The 16,621-nt window shown below is 48.4% G+C and overlaps 6 protein-coding genes and 1 non-coding gene across 7 annotated transcripts; 1 reads left to right on the top strand and 6 right to left on the bottom strand.

The window, feature by feature from the left end:
- Window positions 1-1,873: 1,873 nt before the first annotated feature.
- EDB93DRAFT_1253836 (uncharacterized protein) lies at window positions 1,874-3,295 on the bottom strand (the record flags this gene model as incomplete). Its single annotated transcript, XM_041453526.1, has 4 exons — window positions 1,874-2,171; window positions 2,230-2,418; window positions 2,473-2,994; window positions 3,051-3,295. The coding sequence occupies 4 exons, from the start codon at window positions 3,293-3,295 to the stop codon at window positions 1,874-1,876; spliced, it is 1,254 nt and encodes a 417-aa protein (XP_041304228.1).
- Window positions 3,296-3,933: 638 nt separating this feature from the next.
- On the bottom strand, window positions 3,934-4,599 carry EDB93DRAFT_1168248 (ubiquitin-related domain-containing protein). Its single transcript, XM_041450259.1, has 5 exons — window positions 4,519-4,599; window positions 4,447-4,464; window positions 4,363-4,392; window positions 4,224-4,306; window positions 3,934-4,156 (listed from the first exon to the last, which is right to left on the bottom strand). The coding sequence occupies exons 1-5, from the start codon at window positions 4,534-4,536 to the stop codon at window positions 4,072-4,074; spliced, it is 234 nt and encodes a 77-aa protein (XP_041304227.1). The 5' UTR covers window positions 4,537-4,599; the 3' UTR covers window positions 3,934-4,071.
- A 378-nt stretch (window positions 4,600-4,977) lies between these two features.
- On the bottom strand, window positions 4,978-8,874 carry EDB93DRAFT_1091488 (WD40-repeat-containing domain protein; the record flags this gene model as incomplete). Its single annotated transcript, XM_041446362.1, has 13 exons — window positions 4,978-5,107; window positions 5,161-5,477; window positions 5,542-6,105; window positions 6,157-6,296; window positions 6,357-6,640; window positions 6,692-6,722; window positions 6,779-6,904; window positions 7,309-7,424; window positions 7,547-7,662; window positions 7,783-7,931; window positions 8,035-8,054; window positions 8,237-8,595; window positions 8,827-8,874. 13 exons carry the CDS (start codon window positions 8,872-8,874, stop codon window positions 4,978-4,980), a joined length of 2,400 nt encoding a protein of 799 aa, XP_041304226.1.
- Window positions 8,875-9,971: 1,097 nt separating this feature from the next.
- EDB93DRAFT_1302745 (cytochrome P450) lies at window positions 9,972-11,645 on the bottom strand (the record flags this gene model as incomplete). The annotated part of the gene is made up of 9 exons (XM_041454705.1): window positions 9,972-10,349; window positions 10,382-10,511; window positions 10,584-10,609; window positions 10,650-10,772; window positions 10,936-11,129; window positions 11,193-11,309; window positions 11,356-11,433; window positions 11,473-11,513; window positions 11,591-11,645. The coding sequence occupies 9 exons, from the start codon at window positions 11,643-11,645 to the stop codon at window positions 10,256-10,258; spliced, it is 858 nt and encodes a 285-aa protein (XP_041304225.1). The 3' UTR covers window positions 9,972-10,255.
- Window positions 11,562-11,651, bottom strand: EDB93DRAFT_t93. The gene has a single exon. It is a non-coding gene; the product is annotated as a tRNA-Ser (tRNA).
- A 199-nt stretch (window positions 11,652-11,850) lies between these two features.
- Window positions 11,851-13,047, top strand: EDB93DRAFT_1302741 (WD40-repeat-containing domain protein; the record flags this gene model as incomplete). Its single annotated transcript, XM_041454704.1, is given in 2 exon segments — window positions 11,851-12,420; window positions 12,438-13,047. Coding segments are annotated over 2 exon segments (900 nt in total), but the record flags the coding sequence as incomplete, so codon positions are not given.
- A 1,241-nt stretch (window positions 13,048-14,288) lies between these two features.
- EDB93DRAFT_1091423 (NADH:flavin oxidoreductase/NADH oxidase) lies at window positions 14,289-15,592 on the bottom strand (the record flags this gene model as incomplete). Its single annotated transcript, XM_041446355.1, has 3 exons — window positions 14,289-14,429; window positions 14,568-14,848; window positions 14,899-15,592. The coding sequence occupies 3 exons, from the start codon at window positions 15,590-15,592 to the stop codon at window positions 14,289-14,291; spliced, it is 1,116 nt and encodes a 371-aa protein (XP_041304223.1).
- Window positions 15,593-16,621: the final 1,029 nt, after the last annotated feature.

Raw genomic sequence — 16,621 nt, 5'->3', positions numbered from 1 at the left:
AAGACCAACGTTGTCCAGCGTCTCCTGTTCTACTTCTAGCCTTTGTCGCTGCCTGCGCAGGGGTGTATGCAGGTGCCACACTCGATAATTACTTTTATGCAGTCTGCGCCTGGCATCTCGTTCACGGAGCACCATGGCTCCCTAATCATGCTGAATCTTCCCTCGCACTGACTGGTGCTGCAAAACTGGCTCCTCCATCATCCAAGCGTCCAAAACGCTCTCCTTTCACGGTGGAACTCATCGTTCAAATTCGGAGCGTCCTAGATCTGTCAAAACCACTCCACGCGGCTGTCTTTGCTTGTCTGACAACTTCCTTTTTTACCATTGCTCGTACTGGGGAATTCACAGTACCTTCTCTGACCAGCTTTTGCAACGACCCCAGTGCTCACGTCAAAATTCGCGACATTCGTTATGACCAAGATCGGAATGGTTTCCGAGTAGTTGTCTTTGGCTTGCCGCGAACCAAGACGTCAGCAACGGGAGAGGATGTTTATTGGGCAGCACAGTCTGGACTTGCTGATCCCCACACAGCTCTACAACAGCACCTCACGGTCAATCAACCTCCTCCATCTGCTGCAGTTTTCAGTTGGCGCCACGCAGGAGGACTAAGGCCTTTGACGAAGTCCGCATTCCTCACCTGTCTGCAATCTGCCAGCAATCAGCTTGGAACAGGAGCCCTAAAAGGGCATGGGATTAGAATTGGCGGGACTTTGGAGTACCTGCTCCGCGGTGTGCCTTTTGACAGTGTCAAAACAATGGGCCGTTGGAGCAGTGACGCATTCATACTCTATCTTCGACAACACGCAGTGGTGCTCGCACCCTATCTCCAAGATACGCTGGTATTAGAACCCTTCATGCGCTATGCCATGCCTCCGCCTCGTTAACTTTCGGTAAGTTTCTACATCGCCTTTCTCCTTTTGTTGGGGGACAAGCTTTTGCTTGCTGCGTCAACGGGCTCCTTAATTTCGGGATACACAGCTCACACTTGTCCTTTCCGCTAGGTCCTTACAGTCTGTTTCAGCCTAAAACCCCTGCAGGGTTTTTACCCAAATTAGTCTTTGCCTTAGCCGCCGTCGTCATAGCCTTTTGTTTGTCATCGTCGTTCTAGAATCTATGTTGCCTTATCTTGTGCTCTACCTTTGAGTTTAAGTGCATAGAGTTGGTTTCAGTGACCTTTTCGCCTCTTGGGTGTGAGCAATCACATACCAGTATACTAGAATGACAAATAGCTGAGTTTCAAAAATGCGAAAAATGCGGCTGTGTATGTGCAATATAATGGCTGGATGGACTGATATATCATCTTGGGCAATGGGTAAGCTAGACACTGGATGTATCGCATTTTTAGGCTTATAAGCCATATTTGATATATCATTCTAGTCATATGGCCTGCATTGAGCTGCGCCACGAGGTGCTTGAGATACTCAAGTTCGTCTGAGGGTGCCATATCGAACTTCAACGACCGACGAATGCTTGAGTCTTGTTGACCGGAGAAGTTTGGAAGGAAGAAAAATGGGCGCCCCCTGTCTTCACCATATAACTATTCTGGATAGAACGGAGTTTGAGCGCTGAGCGCGTATCTAATAAGGTTTCCCGTCGACGCATTGTGAATTGCAGCAGAATCCCATCACTCACCCGCTGTATAACGTTCTGAAGAATCATAACTTCGTCCTATTAATCTCGCCCGATTCGTTTTAGTGTTACTCGCCGATCCTCGGTGAGTTTCCAGATTCTTGTTTATATCTGAACCACTCGGAGAGCACAATGTCTGAATAATGTTTAATCATTACACATATTTCGTGGACACCGTGAAGCTCACGTTCTCACAAGTGTTGGATGCAGAACTGATCAAGACAAAACCAACAATAGAATAGTATCAAATGAGAACCTCCATTCCGCCCCATTCCAACACCCTGAACAAAGTCACATCACCAGCTCTCGCAGGATCAACTCCAACTACATCCACCCACCAAGCAACGTCTTTCTCTGCTTGATCTTGTGCACTAGCCCAATTTACTAAGTCCTCCTCACAGATACCTTTGAACAACATGAATACGCGAGTCACGACGTCGGGCTGCGGAGAAATGCTTAAAGAAGCGGCGCGTTCGAATGTCGCTTGAGGGACAAATCGGAGGGCAATGTATTTGTGCTTAAGGATCGATGGTAGCCAGTAGCTACCACGGCAGTTTCAGTGATGTGTTTGTGATTTGACAGATTTGAGAATGTACGCACGTTATGAATGATGTTCTGGCTTCGGTGTGAAGTCCCAAAACCTTGAGCGAGTTATCGAGGTAAACTGTTACTCTGTCCACTGGAATGACAATTGAATCCATATCATCGAGATTACTGGATACTGGATTGAATGTATCCACCGGTTGCGGTTTGGATGCTGGAGACCGGGGAAATTCTTGTAAATTTGTCCTGCGAAGAGTAATACGAGTAAGTAGAGCAATTTCTGTATCATTAGGGACTTACTCTGTCTCCCAGAATAAGTACGACACATTCAAGCCAGAATTATGTTCGGTCAGACTCCCATCTTGATGGGTGCGTACGTTCCATTCTAGACGGTGTCCATGGTCTTCTATGGTGACAATGGGATAGATGACAGAGAGGCTCAGCTCTGGAATTAGGGAGAGCTTGACCGAGACATCGATGTCGGAGGGCGAGTATAGATAAATGACTGGCTTTTTTGTAAGCATCCTAGACCTGTAACTTATATCTCGAATGGCGATAGAGTCGCCATCCTCTATGCTGTACGATGCGATCTTCCGGTTCCCATGCATCTTCATCCCCTCGAAAACCGCATCGACATAAACGGGATCTTTTCCCAATATCTTACTAGCATCAGAAACCAGTTTGTCCACCCACATTTCCCTCGAGATTGTGATAGTCTGAATCTCGCCAGATGGAAAAGCGAGTTTGACTGTGACTTTGTTATCGGACTCCCCTGACAGGATTGGGACAATGTCCCAAACCTCGTCATCGTCATCGTTCGAGCTATGTAGTCTCAATTTCAGTAATGAAAACACTTGTAGAATATTTGGGGTGCATACGAGCAGCTGTCCAGTTCACCAAATTGGCTCGGCGACGATTGACCGCCGTCGAACAGCCGTGGGTCCTGCAATGTCGTATCCACACCCCCAGTCACCTCAACGAGGTGAAGGAACTCAATGACATCATTCCAGACTTCAGCCGTGATGTGGACATAGTGTCCATCGCAGATATCGAGCTGATTGGTCTCCAACGCGACTTTATCTCTCCTAATGTGTGGGAAATGTCTGCAGACGGAGTCAAGCATTAACTTAGTTATAATATCCATGAGCCATTAAATGTTCAGACGGTTGTTCCGCTCACATTATGTCTCCTTTGCCGTTTAACCAGGACCCGTTGTTGACAATATTTCACAACAATACATTGCGAAAATTGTTCCTGAGTCATCTTAATAATAGTAGAAGCAAACATTCAGAGGTACGAATAAGTTTTGAGACTTTCAAGTAGAGGGTGATGACTGACGACAATTAGTATGACATGCTGGCATATGATCCCTTAATAACAGCAAGAGACTCGGTGGTAGTGATGCATAGGACGTGGCTATTGCATCCACCACGTCATATGCATGCTATGTTGCTGCGCAGAAGACCGACGGCAAAAAATGCGCAGCAACATACAGTTGAAATACATTTTCCTAATGCATAACATGTCGGTATGCATTACCTAGTGTTCTTTCTATGTAGTATAAGCCACTCGACTAGATGATTAAAGATTAAACGAATGGAGTACCAAATATGAACCTGCCGCAAGATCATCGGAGCATCGCGTTCAGGTAACTGGTGCCAAGTCAGAGGAAATCCATCAGAACTTCAGAAGCACATGGGAACCACTTGAAAATGACCAGCTGCGTGAATAGAAAGGAGTTATCTACCATGAGTTACCCACCTCGAAGATAGCCCACGGGAGATACAAGAAGTGAAAACCAAATATTGATGATGTCTAATAAAACACAAAGTACACCTTGCGATCGAGTCTCTGCCTTGCTGTAGCACGATTCGACACGCGTAACAACCATCCGCGATCTCAAAAGCCGCCACGTAGAGCAAGAACAAGGTGAAGAACTGATCCTGCGGAGATGTTGAACTCCTTAGCGGTCTTGTCGTCCGGCCTGGATCATAACCAACAATGATACGGTCAGTTTGCGTGATCTGATAAAGATAAGGGCTAACACACACATCTGTCTCCCACCGAAGATCAATCTCTGTTGTTGTGGTGGCACACCGGACTGCTCTTCAACCTTCTCTTTGATGCGAGCGATCTGTGTCCCCATGGTTCGTGAGCTTGACGGTGGCAAGTGTGCTCGGTTGTAGATACCTTGTCTTCGAGATCTATATCCAGCTCAATCTGTCCATACATGACCGTTAGTCATGAAAAAATCGCGAGAATTGGATAGGGTACCTCCTTGCCAGTGAGCGTCTAGTGGACATCAGTGTGGCCGAACGTTTTTTTGGAGTGAGTCTAAATGCTTACTTTGACTTTGATCAACATGGTCAAAGATGCACGCCGTGAATCCACACCTTCCGCTGTACTCGATTGTGCGTGCGAGAGGCATGATTGACGTTATATTCAAGTTCAAGCTCCGCGAACCCTCTACTATGTCCTAGCGTCCCATGCAATGAAGCAGGTCAGGTAACAGGTATGTTTGCAGAGCTTGATATCAACTTCTGCAGGACGCAAGAGTAAGAGAAACAAACACAAAATTCGTATATAAAGAGCCATGTGTTTCTACTTCTAACTAACGCTAATCTAAATAAACGAGTCATTAAAACGAGGGTGGTAGTAGGTAGTAGCTGTGCTGCCGATCGAAATTGTTAAATGCTCTAGTATGTGTGTCCCATCCAGTGCGGTGGTAGTTGGTATTCCTTTGCTAGTTGTTCAGTGTGGAATTGGTCACCCTTTGGTGCGGGTGCGTGAAATCCTCGACACCCCTTAAGCTCCCAAAATTAAACTCCTATCCACAGATGTATCTCCCTCCTCACTGCTCTCCCCGTCCTCCTCAATCGCCTCCTCCGTCCTAGACCTCTCCTTCACATACTCATGCCCCAAGAAATTCATCACACTACCAACACATCAGCACACGCCCAATACATAGCTCAACAAAAAATCACTCACTAAATTGTCCCGTCTGCGCACCCTACCACTACCTCCTCATGTGTGAGTTGCATCGACATCGGATTCTTCTCTGGCGTCGCCAAGCCCGCGAACTTGGGCGGCAGCGGACCAAGAAGACCTTTCGCACCCATAGGTGTGGCATGAGCAAGCGTTTGCCATGCACCTGACAAAGGAATGATATTTGCATCTATGTCAACGCTCGGCATTGGGGACGAAAACATCGGGTTTTCATAGTCCGTTGTAGGTCCCGTGTCTTCATCCACTGCACCGTCAAGGCCATCAACCTTGTCCTTGTTTTGATGCGTCGACATTAGAATCTGGGTGCACGATATGAACGAATGAGGAACAAGTTCGGGTAGGAAAACGACAGAACAGACATACCCTCCGATCAGCTCCCGCCCGCGAACTAAACCTGGTAGCAGTAACCACTCTCCTCTTCCTAGGATCAACTGCGCCAACTGCAACATCAGGCGTCTCTACGAGCGCAACGAGCTTGGGAGGTGCAGTTAAAATCGCTGCCCGCCCGAACCGAATTGCAAACCCGTCTGCACCCACCGCACCCATAGGGGATAACGGTACACCCATCGGGGATAGCGGAGTGCCAGATCGAGGGAGTAGGGAGAGCGGTGATGGTGATATACCTGACAACTGAGATGCGCTGAGATTGGAGGCGAGAGGCGTGGAAGGTGTTCCAAGCGAAAGTCGTGATTTGGGCAAGCTCGATGTACTCACCCCGAGAGCAGACTGTCTGCGCTGGGGAGTAGACATCTGCGTAGGCCGTATAAGGGATGAGACGGCGCGTGATCTCGGGTTAAGGGAGGAGGGCGTAGGAGAGGTAAGAGTCCTTCCAGTGAATGTAGGGCTCATTGTAGTCGTCTCGGCAGGAGTCTTCTCGTCTTCATCTTCGTTCCATTGCAAATGCAAGATCACAGATTTAGTCGCGCACTAATGAGAAGCGAATGAGGTATGCAGGCTAAAGATAAGTACAACGCCTACAGTCATCTGCGAGCCCTTGGCCGCGAACCACTGTAGCATATTATTAGGCGCAGAGCCCACATTAAACAGCTTCGCATGCAACACAGGGTCGCTACCGCCGAGTTCACTGAGCTTGAACTGCGAGATCATCTCCCTCCTCTCTGTGCACCATCAGCAACAGAGCAAAGAGTAATTCGACAGCACAGAGACAAGAAACTCACTAATCGAGAAAACACGAACAATGCCATCGATAGTCACACCAACTACACGCTCTCCCTCCGCCTCTGTGCCCCCTTGGACGATCTGCACACCGATATTAATCGTTGTCTGTTGTCCAAACCTCACGATTTTCGTCCCAGCGCGCCAATCCCAACATACGAGAGCCTTGTCAGCGCCTGCGCTGACGAGGTTCTTTGAGGAAAGCGCAACGGCGCGGATACCGTTGAGGTGTCCGGCAAGTTGTTGAAGAGGCGTGAATGTGACGGAGGAAAAAAGGTGAACGCGGCTGTGGCATATAATTTCATTTCAAATATCAGATATACACAAATGGACGCACCCAACATCATGAAATCCAACCACAAAAACCTCTTCGGCACATGAGCTCCAAACACGTGCAATGAACTATATCAAAAAAACGACGCACCTTCCTCCGCCAAGAAATCCACACAGCTCACAGGCTTCTTCACCTGCAAGCACTTTTTCATCTCGCCAGTGTCAATGTCCCAGAAACGGATGGTTTCGTCGTAGGAGCCTGAAATGAGGCGCTTGCCTGCAAAAGGATCAATAGAAGTCCTTCCTTGAGAGTAAAGACAGAATATGAAGGAGAAAGGTGATAGACAGAGCATAGCTGTGAATCAGAGTGGCTGGAGAAGCAAGATCCGTTTTGAAATACAGCTGCTGACATTCAGCCCTCCTGGTCCACAATCTACATCTCCTAAAGAAAATAGAGTCAAAAGCGTGCGCGAGCACCGCAGTTAGGGCGGAATAAAGGAAGGGTAGCCGTGAATCAGAGTGGCTGGAGGAGCAGAACCTGCAATACAATTGCTAACAGTTGACCTCCTTGATTCACGTCCTACGGCTCTTCATCGACGCAGAAACCCTAAAAAAAAAAAGTGCCGTCCACCCCCAAAATGACCACAACGACACCGAAAATGCCCCAAAAACACCCCTCACCTCTCAATAACAACGTCGTACAAAAATTCGTATGTCCATTTAAGAACCGTATGCTCTGCGGAAGCGCATGCGCAAAATTGGATTCGCGGTGGTGGAGGGAGCAGTAGAGCGGGAACCTGCAATGCAATACGACGAAAGAATCAGTAAATGTAAGCATCGGGCTCATAATGGAGAAGAAAAAAGCAGGGGCGAGTGGGAATCGGGAGAAAAAAACGAAAGGCGAGGAAAGGGAACTCACCATCCCTCAGGCTGCGCTGGTGGCCTCACACGGACCGGATCATTGGCAGTCAAGCGCAGACAATGCCACCTCCACAATGCAGGATGACGAGTTGCGGTGTACCATTTTTTCGAAACCTGTTATATGCCATCAGTACTCATATGCTTTCGACTAGTGTTTCAAGAAACAAGGGTTCCGAGCACTGACGTGCCCCGATATCCCACAAACCCATCGCAGAACACTGACAAAATACTCACCAACCCAGCCCTAATAACCTCTTTCACGCTCAGCTTGCTCAAGATCTGAAGGGCGATATTAGGGGCGAGGAAACCGATGATGTCAAATGAACTTTTAAGGTATTTTTGGAGGAGGAGGATTTGGAGGGGGATGTCGCCTGGGAGGGTTGCTGTTAGGGTGGTCGTGGAAGAATGAGAGGCGGGGGGAAGGGAGAGAAGGGAAAAGAAGGGTTTATCAGCTGGTACTTCTCTATGAAGATGTGCGGGACGTACATTCGAGTATAATCTGGATACTACGCGGGAGAATGCAAGCGTCAGCATCTTTACCAAAACAGCAGAGTAACAAAGGATAGAGAGACCAAGGAACACATCCAGACTTGTCAGATCATTTGACCCCTGCACCAACCAGCAGGCACGACCTCCTTCCATCGTGGACAAGAAACATAAACCCAAGCCATAACAAAGAAAGACTCACAGCCTCCCCCGACCCTCCCTTCCCAACCCTCTCACAGCCCTCCTGATACCCTTCTCATTAAGCTGCTTCATAGCATCTACCAAATTGCCACCCTCTCCAGTCTCATCCTCCTCCACATCCCCCCAACTAACCCCGTCCCAATATCCCCTCTTCCTCCCACCACAAACACAATACTCACCTCCCTCCAGTTGCAAGGATTCTTGTGTCTGAGCTTGAGACTGAGAACGCAATTCTGCGAGTTGAGCTTGAAGATGATAAACCTGCGCTGCGCTACTTGCGTGAGCACGTTCGAGGAGACGCTTGTAGGCAAGGAGTTTGGACGTGTGGAGGGCGCGGATTTGAACGAGGGCTTGGTCGAGCTGTGAACTTGAGTTAGATGTGTTTGACAAAGGAGAGAGAATTGGGGAGGGGAGGAACGAGTGGGTTTATGCACGTGAAAATGGGGTCTACATAGTGATATAAGCGGGAAAAGATGTGTGCATGAAGTGCGCGTCAGGGGCACGCGACGAACACAAGACCGTGCAGGATCTAATGATTGCAAAAGCACGCAGGCACAAAGCAGTGGACAAATGACTAAAACACAAACTCACCTCTTCATCGCCTTCCCCATCCACATCCGTAACCATATCGAACGTCATTCCATCATCCTCATGGTCCCATATATCCTCCAAACCCGCATCACTGTTCAAATTGATCACGGTACCGTTCATGACATGTCCATTCACGCGTCTCGGACTACTGATAATACCCCCGGTACCATCACTGAAGACGCTTCCTATCTTTGTCCCGCCCATGGCACTTGCAGCCATACCTCTTTTCGAGGCGAGCGATTCTGACAGCAACGCGACAGGCTCTTTACCCATGAAGTTTGAGCCAGGAGAACGGACTTTTGGACTTGACGAGTGCACATTTTTCGTTCCAGGGGAACGTGTCATATTGGATGTCCCTGATGGTGTACGATGTAGCTGAGTACGAGAGAGAGAAGAGGATTTGGAGGGTGTGGTGATTGAAGGCGTGTTTGTTGAAGGTTTTGAGGGTGTGTTGCTTGAGTGTGGCTTAGGTGCGGAAGAAGGGGATACCACAGTGGTCGGAGTACTCTCCATGGAGACGGTCCTGGTCATAGAAGCAATTTCGCCGCTCCCAGATACGGATGCTGAATTGGAAGTAGCAGAGCTTGCGAGCACGCGGACTGACGGGGATGAAGGATTGTTCTTGTGTTTTGCGGGACTTGGAGATGTAAAGTTTATAACGTGTTTTGGAGAGGTAAGGTTGACTGAGGCACGGTATTGATGAGATGGAATTGGGACAGATGTTTCGGAAATAACGCGTGCTCGAGATGGGGTTGATGACACCACGCTTCGATTTCCATTCGAGTCTGTAGTGCTGCGAGTGGAAGCAGACAAGGAACGCGGGAAAGCACTAGGCGGACCTGTGCCAGGACGCTTCAAGAGGGTCGGTGTCGTGGAGAGCATGTTCGAAGTAGAATTTGAATTCGAGATTGGTTTGGCGGGCTTCACAGTTGTACAACCGCTTGCATCGCTTGTGATCGACAGCGCACGCGTCTTAAGAGAAGTACGCGTAGTAGTCGAGTTTGACGTCGTGCGCGACAACGACAAACGTGAGCGCGTTGAAGTCTCAGACGGCGTCGGCATTCTAGTTCAGTGGCTTGTTAGTGCTGTGAGCAACCACAAAGTAATAAACCGCGTTCTTCCCACGTCCACACAAATCAGTACTTGGTGTTACTAAATACCGGCTACTATATGTCATCCACTAAAGTTTTAAACTTGGCGTCAGGATCAGGGCATTTAGGCGACCTGAACATGCAAATATCAGGCGGCTGCAGGATTAACTAATGTGGAATATCGAGGTCGATATTATGAGTACGTAGTCTCATGAGTCGTTGCGCGTAGCGTCCACAAAAGTTCCGCGGAAGTAAAAGATTCCTGAGTGTAACATACAAATTACGACGATGCGCAGTGTGTCATTCACGCGTATTTCTACTGTCTCACTATCGTGAGCTTAGTAGTTGGCATCCTGTTCCATGAGCCCAAGGGCAGCTGCAGAGCGAGGCTTGATAGAACACTTGAAAGGTTTGGGGTGTGTCAATTCAAACCTGCCCTGGACATGACAAGATGTTCGACATACCTGACCGCACCTGGTAATGGTTCTACCTCGGGGGTGATCTCAACACCGTTCTCGACAACCTTGGAAATATCGAACACGGCCAGTGACATCGCAGTGGATATCCAAATGGAAGCATCAGCAAGGTGGAGACCTGCATATCAAAAGCAAGCAGATGCCAGAATAGTGAAAATACTATTACTGAATCGATGCGAGTTAGACACACCTGGGCAAATACTGCGGAGCAAAAAGCTAGCATTCCAACCAGATCCAGAACTAATTTCATGCTTACCGTCTATCGAAGCCGAAGTACATTGTGCGGCTCTTCTCAGGTTCCTTTCTATCCCTAGCCAAGAAGCGTTCAGGATTGGATTGCGAGGGGTCAGCATATGTCCTTGGATCGTTGAGCATGAACCTGTCGCAATTAAGAGCATCTTTCCTTCACTCGAAGGAGAGCACCGACCAAATGTTAGGCATCACTAAAAAGCCTTTTGGAATATAGTGGCCGTTATGGAATATCATTTTTTTGTAATTGAGATACTCGTTGGTAAATAGATCATGTTTTGACCGAGAATTACATGTTGATGGGAAGAACAACGTTCCAGCGCACGACTTCTTTGACAAGAGCGTCAGTATATGGGAGAGAGTCGCGGTCAGTGACGGAGGGAAGACGGCCAATACTGACGTTCGCATCTATTTCAGCCTGAGCTTTCTTCTGCACATCAGGAAAAAGTGTCATGGCTAGAGAAAGCAAGTATACTGCAGAAACAGTCTGAAAATAAGCGCAGTACTTTCAGAAGATGATGACTAGAAACATAAATATGTAGGGACAAACCGTATTGGCACCACCAGCGTATAGGGACGAAGCAGACCATTTCACAATGTGTCCTCTTCCGCAGAGCCTTCCAATAGATTCGAGGTAAAAGACACAGGGGCGATTCCAGCGGGTGACCTGTAAACTCTGAACTTCAATATATGCTCACAAAACTTGCACAAACCTGCAAATTGGTCACCATCTGGTCCTTGACAAACTCGTCGGGTGCAGAAACCTTCGAGAGTCCCACGCCATTCGCATGCTATCATCTTGAAGCCAACATCGGGGAACCATGACTCACGATCGGGGACCTCGACCATAAAGGCACTGGGGAGTTATGGCCTGCGAGCAAGATTCACTGGAATACCAATTGATGCAAAGGACAAAAATCGACACCAGCAGGATTTGAACCTGCGCACGGGAACCGTAAGAGATGTCTCCGATTCGAATCTCTCGCCTTAACCACTCGGCCATAGTGCCACGAATGTGAGCTTCAGTTGCTTTTATCAAGCATGCATTTAAACGTGGGAAGGACAAGGTCAGCGTTCGGACTTTCATTGATACCATAAACTGCCGGGCCTCACTCAGTCCCAAATGCCAGTGCTCACTGCATAGCAGGCGAAAATCATTCAAAGTCATTCTTCCTAACATAGATATCATCAGTACTTGACTCAACAAGAATCATATCCTACCCTACACAGGGACACCATCCCATGGTATGTCTTGCGCAACATTTCTGCAGGCAGCTTGACCATGGGCCGAGTGTCAGAGTTATCAACAACTTTATCGTCGTGTTCTTGTCATTTACCCGAAATAATAGGCGCCTTGCGCCACAGCGATAAGACATATTGATAAGTGGCACGTTTTCTTATCGCTCACCACCAACCTGCCATCACAGCGCATGTAAGTATCTGCTCCTGTCATGTTCCTACTGACTGTGAGAACCAAAACTAGATTCGATGTCGAATAATGCCGTATCTCCACAAGCCTTTGCACCCTTTATTCGAAAGGAGGTGCTTCAGGCCGAAATGACGCTCAAGGGTCACGAGGATTGGGTGAGAGACATTGCTTTCATCCCTGGTACCCGTCTCTTCGTCACTTGCTCTGACGACAAAAGTATTCGGCTCTGGAACCTGGACACAGGGAAACAAGTGGGGAAGCCCTTATCGGGTCATAGTGACTATGTCTTGAGGGTTGCAGCATCTCCTGATGGGCATTGGATTGCCAGTGGAGCATCATGGTATGGGAGGTTCCGACAACGAAAAGCCTGAACGTGCCGGTTTCAGACGTGTTCAAGGGCCATAGGAGGGACATCTGGAGTGTCATGTTTGCGCCGGACAGCAAAACATTTGCAAGCGCATCATACGACAAAACGGTTTGCGTGTGGCAGAGGGAGACAGGCAAAATCACCCTTGGACCATTTCAAGTGGGTGGTGAGGCACACTCGGTATCATACTCTCCCGATGGGAGTAAGCTAGCAGCAGGCACCGAGACATATATCATATTATGGGACGCAACGAGCGGAGAAGAATTGTTGAAGATAGAACAGCGGGCATGGCTGGTCGCGTTCACTTTAGATGGCCTCCGTCTCATCAGCGGGAATTTCAACGACATTCGAATATCACGCACTGCCACTGGAGAAATCATCAAACAATTTGACGCACACACTGATCTTATCCAATCATTGGCCATTTCTCCTGATGGCACGAAATTCGCTACTGCGTCAAGCGACAAAACAACACGATTATTTGACCTGACCACATTGGAACCCATCGGCGAGCCACTCGAGTGCCCCGATGCACTGTACTGCGTCACTTTCTCCGAGGACAGCCAGCTCATTGTGACTGGCTGTGTTGATAGACTCGTTCGCATATGGGCAGTTGATCGAATTGAGTCGGAAGAGCTTCAGCAGGTGAGCATATTCTTACGTTGTGCCATGCTTCATACTGATCTGTCATATAGTCCATACACAAGGTTTCTAGATCTCTCAGACACGCCCGCATATACTAACTTCCGGTGACATACAGGATCAGCACTGTACTCGGTCTTTCAAACCAGATGTACGCTTGCACACTTGTCCTTGTCCACTCTTGCTGACTTCGCTCCTACTGGGAAGTCTCGACCAAAACGCGCTGGAATCTCTCGAGGGTTCTTCGACGATGTAAGACTTCATGTTGCAGTAGATTCATCACAGCCTACTCGTCTCACCATACTTCCAGTTTGATATGCGTTCCCAAGTTCAACGCAACGCTCGTACTGTTCCAACACCACAACGTCATATCGAAGGTTCTCGCATGAAACAACTCATCAATCGTCTTCCGTTTCGTTCCTCCGCTTCTCAGAGTCCTAGTCCACGCACTGGTCAGATCGCTGTTATGGATGTCTTCGCCACACGGGGTAAATATGTATGTCTTTTGCGATGATCTTGTATCCTTCCCTTATTCATTGATTCCCCTGTAGCGCACTGCAAATGCTATTAGCGGAAAAAGGCATTTAGCGCGACCATCACATCCTCCTCGCAAAACAACCCACACCTCTACTGCTAGTGTCCCGGGTGCCAACACCAGCGCAGCGGGGATGTCCAATGTTACTAGCGGTGCAACTTCAGCAAGCGTGCGGACCATAACAACTAGCGCTCCTGCAATGATCGACGAACATCCACCACTAGATACTGAACTTGTTCCGAAGACAAAGTGCTTGACAGTCCTCACTGGGTGGTTCCTGTGTGGTAGAGTCCACTGAAAATGTATAACCTACAGTGCACCTCATAGCTCTTTAGTGACGCTAGATCATTATACACGATTCACGATGTAAACAATGTACATCTCCAAAGTCCACTTCAAATGTTGCTGACCATCGATCTGGAGAAATGTTCCACCACAGTCAGATTATACATCTGATGGAGCGGGATGGTACGACTGCCTGGAATTGGGCGGCATCGCATCCTTGGTGGCCCAAGTTCATCTCATAGGTAGGCTGACGTGTAAGCTTATACACTCATTCATAGAACGTTCCCGGAAAATATTTGAGATCCCACAACACACCTCCTGATATTGATGATTCATCCCAGTTCAGAAAAGCTCACCTCTACTATTTTCGTGGTAAAAGTAATCCCACTCACGACTTCTGTTCTATCTGTACGTCTGCTGCTGGAAAATCGGTATATCCCTTCTCAGTGTGATCGCCAGCGAGGTAGAATGTTGCACGGTCGGGCTTAGCAAGCGGCAGGTCATGTATAAGTCTGGCAGGGAGGTCGGGCTGTTGGAAGAGCGTGGAGAATAGGCAGTGATAGAGAAAGGCCGATGAAAAAGATCGACCCAGGAGCAGGAAGAGAAAGTTGTCAGCACACATGAGCAAATACAATGGACGAAGATTTAACAAGGACAGAAGACTTACATTCGGAATGTACAACCTGCCAAACGCTATCATGTCCCCGTGCTTCTGCGCTGTCTCAATTGCGGTCTGTCGTGTGTACCCGCCCGCACTGATAAACACGCCGTTCTTTCCCTCCTTGTACCATATATCACGCAGGAAATCGTTGCTACTCTGTGGTGGTGCATCCACATCAACGTTTCCGCCGACACGTGGCTCTGTGACATGAAGGTAGGCGAGGTCGTACTTCCTGAGCTCGCTTACAAGGTAGGAGAATTGTGGTTTTGGATCAGGAAGGCCCATATCTGCATGAAGGTTGGTCTAGCATAATACGGGGAACAGAAACAGAACGCACCTTGAAACGGACTCCATGGACTCAGTCTAACGCCGACCCTCTCAGCGCCGACTTCTTTGACAAGCGCATCCGTGATCTCTATCGCAAATCTTGCTCTCTTCTCGATACTCCCACCCCATCCGTCCTCCCGGGTATTACTCACTTCTTGCAAGAACTGGTCGACAAGGTATCCATTTGCACCATGAATTTCGACGCCATCGAAGCCTGCTGCGATGGCATTCTTGGCACCAGCGACAAAACTCGTAATATACGATTTTATTTCTGATTCTGTGAGTGCGTGGGGGACTGCAGTGGGGCGGATGGAGAGTGGGATAGGAGAGGCGGATACAAGAGGGGAGTTATTCTCCTTGGCAAGGGCATCTGGGACTGCAGCTCTCCCGAGTGCCCACAGTTGGCAAAATATAAAGCTACCCTTCTCGTGTACAGCATCAGTGACCCTTTTCCACCCTTCTATCTGTTCCTGGGTATAGATCCCTGGAACGAACTCCCTCCCACCAGCGGCCTGGGAGATGAAGGTCGCTTCGGAGATGAGGAGTGTCCCTGGGACAGATGCACGTTGCGCATAGTAGGTGGCTGCATGAGGTCCGGGTACATGGGTAGGGTAAGCACGAACACGGGTAAGGGGGGCGAGGACTATACGATGGCTAATTTCCATGTGGCCCACTTGGATGGGTGTAAAGAGGGTGGGCGTCATCGTGAGACCGGTGAGCAAGGTGCGTAAGGGTGTGCTTGGGCTTTGCGAGGTATAAGTACTCGGACTTTAACGTCGGGAATTGTGGACAGGCGTGGAATGATGTGTATTAGCCGGTCGCCATGAGAAAACCTTCTCAGCTGAAGATGCGTCGACCACCTGTGGCACATCATGTGAAGTTTGGACGTGACTCCTCGGATTTTGATATCCCATGGACCAGCCAAATTTGACTAAGCTCTGAACCCAGTTCCGAAGTGCGAGCATGAGTGCACAACATATCAAACTTTGAAGAAGTCACAGGGCTCTCTCACGGGCATCGTCCTCAGTAACAGCAGCAGATGATACCTGTTATCGAGCAATCAATACCACCTGATGATAAAGAATGCGATAAACACATACCGGCAGCATCATTCCAGCACAGCATTTCTTATACCAACAACAGGATTCATGTTAAGCATGTGCCTTCTTGTACACGTCACGTCATGTGTCTGGGGGTTTTGATCATGACCCGTTCAATTGCACTGCTGAGCTCAGTTTGCATGTGGTATTAACACGAAATGCAGTTGTGGGGCTCTCGCCCCAATAACTTGAACGAATGATGGATACTTACATCGATGATATCTAGTATACGATCCAAAGTCGTCATGATAGTACGGAGTCGTAAAACTGAGTTTGAATATTTGCGAGACGATAGTGCCGCGGCTCGTCCACTCCCGAAACTGTTCTACTTGATCAAATCACTCAGAGTACCTTTTCCAGATACATGGCATCTTCTCTTTGAGATTCTTAGAAGAGATGATGCAGCGTGTAACTGGGAAAATGAAAATGATTGATGTTGAGACGAGTTGGGAAGCTTTATACTAATACTAGGGGTGTCTGACAGCCATCGATCGATATCTTGCGCACATGCTTACGAATGTACATTCCACAGGTGCATGGTGATTCTGCACTTGTCATGTACTTGGCCTGCTGCAGCTGACAATCATCTTATCTTGCCAAGGAATCAATAATCCATTCAAGATTCAATGACTT

This window comes from Suillus bovinus (assembly GCF_016758785.1).
Source record: "Suillus bovinus strain UH-Sbo-P2 chromosome Unknown EDB93scaffold_64, whole genome shotgun sequence".
In the NCBI taxonomy this organism is placed as follows: Eukaryota; Fungi; Basidiomycota; class Agaricomycetes; order Boletales; family Suillaceae; genus Suillus; species Suillus bovinus.
Note: the sequence above shows the minus strand (reverse complement) of the source record. Positions and strands in the feature narration are given on the sequence as shown.